Here is a 7,843-nt window from a genome sequence, read left to right on the forward strand (position 1 = left end):
CGTCATTACCTACAAGATTATGGGATTAGAAAAATAATTGAAAAGGGGAAGACGTTCACCTTAGTCAAATCCGGAACAAGTAGTCTAGATATTGAAGAAGTTTATCATAGTTTCCCTTGAAGGTTCAACTTTGACGAAGCCCGGAATCAAGTAGTCGAGAGGTTAAAGACGATGATCCTTTGCTATCCTTGCTGCTTCCCCTTGAAAGAAATGGGTTTCTTTCAAGAATCCAAGTACTCAAAGGTGGGAGAAGGTGGCCGGCCGAGGGGAGAGGATTAGGGGAATTTTGGTTCAGATTTTGGGGAAGCTTACATGGGGGAATTTGTATCCAACCACTCTCTAATTAATCCTTAGATTAATAATTAGAGAGGGGAGCAGGATGAGTGGCGGCGGCATTAAAGGGGCAAGGGGGGAATTTAATTTATTTCAAAATATAAGAGTAGATCTTTGGGAAAGAAATTAAATTGGCATGGGCATAGGAATTTCGGCCAAGGAGAGGAGGGGTTTTGAATTGTTTCCAAGAGAGAAGGTGGGCTTTAGGAAACAATTCCTAATTCAAAACATTAAGGGGGGGAAGGAGGCTATAGAGAGAGGGAAGGGTTTAATGATGCATGTAATGCCTACTTAAATTATTAATTAAGTTAGGAAAGAAATAACTCATCCCCACTTAATTTAAAATTTAAAAAGGAGTGGATTTAGTAAGTTTCCTAAAATAGGATTTTATAAATTAGATAACTATTTCACATTCAAATTGATTTGAATTTGATTATGAATGGAGTTACCAAATTTATGGAATCTAATTTAGGAAAGTGGTGGTGGCAAGTGAAGGTTGAGAGAGGTACCAAGGGTGGCCGGCGTGGGGATGGGGTGAGCATGGGCGGCAGGTAATGGTGGAGTTAAGCGGTCGGCGGCTTTGGAGCTCCGGGAAAGCTTGAGGCCGGCGGCAAGGAAATAAAAAAAAAATCAATTGATTTAAATCTTGCTAATGTAAAATTATTGCTTGCAACAAAGAAAGATCCTAGAATTCAAACTAGTCGGCTTGCTTAGGCAAAGGAGTGCTCTCTCATAACATAATCCAACACTTAATAACGAGAGGTTCACCTTGAGTACCTTCTCACTCAACCACTCTTAGGCTTTAGCGGAGAAAGACGAACCATACGAGGAAAGATATTACCACTAGGAAGACGGGGCCGAAGACCCTCGTTGATGGAGAAGTAGTGATGCGGGCAAAAATCTGGGGGATGGGGGACCCGAGGACCTCTGCCCACAAAGACCAGGAGAAACTACTACGACAACACGCTCGTAATAAGACGAGCAAACTCTTACAATTCAAATAAAACTAAGAAGAATAAATTAAAACTACAAACGACGATTTAATAATTTGAACTCTTACAATCTTGACTCGAAATTAAAGACACCCTAAACTTGCTTCACTTAGAGAAGAAGGATATAGGTGGGGTGTAAACTTGCGGAGAGACGAAAGAGATTAGAAGCCCGAGAAGAAGGGTGGAAAGAGCTCGAAAGATTTCCTAAGAAGATGAGAAGAAGGTGGACAAAGCTCGCAAGCTTCTCCAAGAAAATCCGCAGATTTCTTTTCCAAAAATAACTTATCATTCACTTCTTAAAACATTACATAACCCCTCATATTTATAGGTATGAAATGGGGAATACAAAAAGACACAACATTGAATTCCCACAAGAATCCAAGCAACACAAGCCATGAAAAAACCCATTGCTTTTCACGGAAAAACAGCCCAGCCCAGGAACCGAAGGAGCAACCACGGGAACCAAAGGGACCGCACGGAACCGAGCTGCCAAAAGCCACGGGAAGAGCCCCCAGTTCGAAAAACCAGCAGCCACTGTGAGAACCAAGGAGCCCATGCACAGAATCAGCCAACCCGTGGAAGCCAAGGAGCCAAGGCATGAGAAAACAAACTTCCTTGGGATCCCAAAAGCCATTTTGGAATCCCAAATGACAACTTAAATTAAGACATAAAAAAACTATAATAAAAATTACAATAATTAAGATAACTATGAACTAAAATGTAGCTAATAATGAGCTAAGCCTTAGTTCAATAAATGAACTAAAGACCAGCTCATAAATGAGCTAAATTCCAGCTCAAATTTTATTGAGCTTGTAAACTCAAGGGAAGTCAAATCCAACTTATTTTGGGTTTGAGTTGACCCCCCCCCTTTGCCTACATCAAGTAGCCAGCAGTGGGTGACCGATGATTAGCCAATGTGCCTTGAGTTTTTTAAGATCAATCATCTCCGCTAAACAGTAGATGATGCGATTGACGTAGTCTTCCACCGGTTCGTCGTACTCCCAGTCGGGCTCGTAGAAAGGGGAAAGGGGAGCGGAGAATGTTGATTTTTCCTAGGGCATTGTAGGCGAAACCGTAATCGATCTCAGGATCAGCCATGCACCAATGACGATGAGGTTGGGAGAGGAGGTTGTCTTCTTCTCTTGGCTTCAAGTTTCATGAGCAACTAAGTTTTCCCAAGAGTGGGGATGCAAGGGAAGGGGAGGGGCCAAGGTAGGGAGAAGGGGAAGGAGCGGCTTGAATAAGGAGCTTGGATTAGGCTAGGAGAGGAAATCTGAAATTAATTTCAGATTTCCTTAACTTAATTTGAGTTGGGCTCTCATAATTTCAAATTTTGAAATTTGAAATTTATGCGTTAGGAGGGAAAGTGGGGATTAATGGGGCTTAATTTGGAGCCTTGAATTAAGCTCCCAATTAAGGAAGGAAGGCAATGGGTGGCCGGCCATAGAGAGAGGGGAGATAGAGGCTTGAGGGCTAAATTAGGTTTAGAATTTGGGTGAAGTAAAGGAGAATAAATCTAAAATTAATGCAGATTCAAGTGATTTTGGAGGGATTGGAATTTGAAATTTTGATTTCAAATTCAAATGGGATGAGGGATTAAAGAGGAAATTCATGGGGGAAGCCAATTAATGGGCCGGCTGCATCAAGAGGGAGAGGGAGGGATTTGGGAAGAGGTTTTGTAACTTCCAAATCAATTTATGTCATTTAGGAAAGAGAATGACAACTCAAATCTAATTTGAATTTCAAATAGACTTGGAGTTATGCACTTTCCTAATTTAGAGTTGGCAAATTAGAAAAGTATTTGAAATTTGAATTTGAATTTCAAATAAAACTTGCTACTTTCCTTTCGTACTTGGAGTCAATTTTGGAAGGGAATTATGATAATTGAATTCATCATAACTGAAGGGGAGCAAAGGTAAGGCCGGGGGCAATGGAGAGGGGGTTTGGCGTCGGGTGAGAGGAGGGGAAGAGCTTGGGCCATCGGTTCGAGCTTGAGGTGGTGGAGTTAGGGGAGGATTTGGGTGGGGGGAAAGGGTCGATGGTGGAAGGGAAAGAAGGAGCCGGTGGTGGTGGTGGGGAAGAGAAGGAAAAGAAAATAAAGAACTCAAACCACGAGCCGCGGACTCTTCCAACGACTAATGGGTATTGCGCTTGCCCACACCTTGGGCTCTCTCTTCTCTCTTGAGCACACTCGAAAAGAAGAAGAAGACAAAATCAGATTTTCATTCAAATATTCATTCAAAATTGATCCAAAGACTTTGGCCACTATATATATGACTTGCTAATGAAAATAAATAAAGACGCATACGCCCCTTGGGCTACAAAGCACTAAACTCAAATAAAGGGTACAAACGAAACTAGCAAACAAACATAACATAAAATATAAATGCATCAAAAGTAGAGGTGGTGAATCGTACCGTCGATCTACGATTTCGTCGCCGGTACACATGTCTGAATCTATGAACGATGTCCTCATCAGAAAGGGATTTAGAGATTGCCTTTTTTAGGATCTTAATTTAGGAAGAAATAATTTAAATCAAATCCAATTAGAAATGTAATTGGATCTAATTTAAATAACTTTCCTAAAATGGAGAACCTAATTTAGGAAACAAATTCAAATTTGAAGTTTGAATTCAAATTTGGTGCTAAAATTGGGGAGGCAAAAGTAGGAAGGTCATAAATGAAAGAGGAAATTGAGGATCCTATGGGGGAAGGTTGGATAGGCCGGCGATTAGGGGAAAATTGGAAGGAGCTTTGGGATCTGGAGGGGAGGAGGCTAGCGATGGAGGTTGGGCCGTGGACTAGGGTGATGGGGAAGAGGATGGGTGGTAAAAATCCGGCGGCTAGGAGAAGATTTCGTCGGTGGTTAAAGGAAATAAAAAATAAAAAGAGACAAAAACAAAGAAAAAGATAAAACCGTGAGCCTGGACGCTTCTTATAGCTTACGGGATATACGTTGCCCTTCACCAAGGGACTTCAAACCATGAGTCCGGACCCATCTTGCGGCTGGTGGAAACTACGATTCACTCCCATGGGAATCTCACTAAAGTCCTCTCCAAAGAACAAGAGTGCATAACAATTTTTTTTATTAAAACTTCATCATTGTCTAATACAAGAGCAAGAGCCTCTATATATAGGCCTTAAAAGAAACTAAAAGATAACTTTGTCCCTTGAGCTTACATAAGATAAGACCCTTAAATAAGAGTTAAAATAGAAAATGCATAATTAAATCAAAAATACAATTAATAAACTAAGATTAAAATGGAGGAATCTCGGCCGTCGATCTTGTCTCTTCCTTTGATTAATGTCCACCGTCGGATGTCCGCATCAATTCCCCACTTAATTAAAGTCACGTCTAACAGCTAAATAACTAAATACCCAAAATCAAGTGTAAGCAATCTCCTTAACTGAGAGTGCTCACCCATGAAAAAGAGCACTTAATTATGGGAGCTTGCACTAATAGAAAGTATCGACCTCAAATATAAATAAACCCTAATCTGATATAAAAAATAATCAGATTAAACGCATTAATCAACCTTAAGAAAAAACTATATCCAAATCTTCTCTTGCACATCAAGGAGGCTACAAAGGTAAGTAGTTGGCTTTTTCAAAGCAATCAAGTTGATAATCATCATAACTCAAATTACTCTGAAAAACTAACTTCTGCTATGATTTAATAATGGATACTAAAAGCAATGTAATTAGCATAATCCTTTACTTTTCAGAAGAATAGCTAACCATGGTTAGAGTAAAGACAATTAGCACATTATCATGATTAAATTCCAAAGGCAGCATGGGGGCATATATACAACTGCTCATGTAAAAGTTAAGCTTGGGTAAAGACTAGAATCACCTCACGTGCTGCATCCATACTCAGTCTACGGAGGTCTGCATCTGTTCCAGTTACTGTGGAGCCTCCTTTTGAGGCTGCTGCTTTCTTCTTCACCACTGCACTCGTAATAGGAGCTTTAGGAGTGACACGAACATAGCTAAATCCCAATCCACGGCCAGATGGATCGCCAACACCAGTAATTTCTAAACGTTCAATGTTCTCCCGATCCTTCTTACAAGAACAAAGAAATAAATTAGAAAAAATTGTTAAACAAGATGACACATTTAGTATCAGTAAAAAAAAAAAAAAGTTGTAGCACAAACATAAAGATCCAAAAAAAATTATATCCAATGGACTTAAAATAAAAACGCATTTAGATTATCCGTACAATTTAGTATCACATTCATGCGGGTACCATAGTTGGCCAGATAAGGCTTCCATTCTAAGGAAATAAGGATCATCATGTCAACCGTAAAGTATTTCAACTTAGGTTTGATCTTTGTTTGATATAGAATGGTATTTTTATTACTATTAAAAAACCTTGTTTATGAATACTTAAATATTCAGATGAACAAAATGCGTGAACAGCAGTATGAGGAGATTTCTTGGATGTTATGAGTCGTGCCAGCTAAAAAAAGGTTGCAGCGTTGCAGCTCCAAATCCATGAATAAACATTGAATCTGTAAAGAAAAAAAAAAGAATTGAATGTGTCTATACGATCTTAAATGTGAAGCAAACCTCAAGGGGCCATTGCTTGAAAGCATAAAGATACAACAAAGTGCTTAACAACACAAAAAAGGTGCAATTTAACTCTCATGATGTATTAGTTCTAGTGATTAAAGTTAACGCATCATATTTGTGCATAAAACAGAATCAATTCAACATGACAAAAAGAAGCAAACCGACTGAACACTACAGGAGAACAGTATAACAGTGGGTACACAATAGCAACCGAGAATAAGCTTGCAGGTTTACTAAACGCACACCTATAACAAGACAAGTAGCAAAAGCAAGCACCCGAGATGTACAAGCAACATGAGCATAAAATGCAGGAACAGCATAAAATCTGCACATGCACTATTTAAAATGATGTGGATGGAACATTAAAAAGCGGAATTTATATAAAAAAAGGACCCGGAACCATTTTGAAGAGATCATATTTTGGAAAAGTTGTAGATAAAGAAAGGAGAAAGATATCAGCATGGTGCGTCCATGAGGTTTTCTTTTGCTGACCTACATAACACTGTCTAACTCAGCATCATATCATTGCCATGTCGTTGCCAATGAAGCCCCTAAAGGTTCAAAAGAGAGGACAGTCTAGCCAAAGAAATGGCTCTAATTACTTACTGACATAATTCAAAAAAGTATACCCAATATGAAGCTCCCAGCAATGCAAAGTCTGAGTAGAGGCGTATGCATGTAGCCTAACCCCTACATAAATACAAAATTGTTTCCATGACACGAACCTACAATTCTAAAGGTAACTTTTGCACCAGGCCCGCTACCTAACCAGATTAAAATATTTGACCCACAAAATCGTTCCATCTTTGGATTTCAAGTATTGATATCGATCAGAAATACCATTTAACTTAGAGGTTGCTTGTTTGCTTTGCATAGTAGAAAGCCGAGAAAACAAGCTTAAAAATAGATGAAATGACTATTTTTTTTTTCATTTGAGAAAAGAATTTCATACATAAGAGAAAGAAGATTCATTAAAAAAAATAAATATGTAAATAAATCACTTTAATGAGTCTTTTTTCTTCCAAGTTCAAAAAAAAGACTCACATATATTGTTTCTTGATACAAATTATAACTTCCAATCAAAATTCAGAAAAAGCACAATCCAACTAAAACACAGATTTAGAAAAAATCATCTCAGTTCGTTATTATCTATCATCATAAACATAATTAGCCTTATGTTGTAAGATACTGGTGTTGAATAATTGATGTAACCAAAAATTTGGGAAGGGACCCAAATTTTTGGTCACAAAAACAATCTCTTTCTAAGATCTAGAAACTTACAAAAACTCACAAAACTAGACAAATTAAACAAAACAAACTTTAATATTATAAAATGAAAGACTTACAAACTTGACTCAAACAAGACACCCTAAACTTGCTTACTTTGAGAAGAAGGATACATGTGGGGTGTAAATGATGTGGAACGAACATGCGAAGGAGCTTCTTAAGAGAATTAAAAGTGAATGACAACGTAATTTCAATTAATATCTTATTGAGATAGCAAGAAAATCATTCAAATTTCGTAGTTATCAACTAGCTTAGGCGAAGAAGTATGTAGATTAGCCAAAACTTTCAGAAAACCAAAATAATAATAGCAACACTAAAAGCTATTATAACAATCCGCCATTTAATAACGAGAAGTTCACCTTGGGGAAATAATCACTCAACTAGACTAGGCTTTGTGGGAGAAGAAACTTCAGCACACCAAACGATGCCACGAGGAAGGTCGCGATGCCAAGGGTCTTGAGCCACGGAGAGGTTGGCGATGACGAGGAGGGCGTGAATGCTTGACTCTCGAGACTCCAAGTGTGCTTAGCGAATTGTCGGTCGTAGATGCTTGCAAGGATCGGAACGACTCTCTCCAAGTACTCTTCCACGGTCGTTTCGTCTTCAAATCCTACGTCGAAACAAGGTGATCGTAGGATGTTGATGCTTCCGTCGGCGT

The 7,843-nt window shown here is 38.7% G+C and overlaps 1 protein-coding gene across 1 annotated transcript in view; it reads right to left on the reverse strand.

Annotated features, from left to right (window-relative positions):
• LOC110113399 (transcription initiation factor TFIID subunit 1) overlaps positions 1 to 7,843 on the reverse strand; it is a gene marked incomplete in the record, with an annotated part of 89,183 nt that overhangs the window by 14,879 nt on the left and 66,461 nt on the right. The window contains 1 exon segment of the mRNA XM_028692064.1: positions 5,179 to 5,385. Within this exon segment, the coding sequence (XP_028547897.1) occupies positions 5,179 to 5,385 (207 nt within the window).

This window comes from Dendrobium catenatum, unplaced genomic scaffold, assembly GCF_001605985.2.
Source record: "Dendrobium catenatum unplaced genomic scaffold, ASM160598v2 fragScaff_scaffold_156, whole genome shotgun sequence".
Taxonomy (NCBI): Eukaryota; Viridiplantae; Streptophyta; class Magnoliopsida; order Asparagales; family Orchidaceae; genus Dendrobium; species Dendrobium catenatum.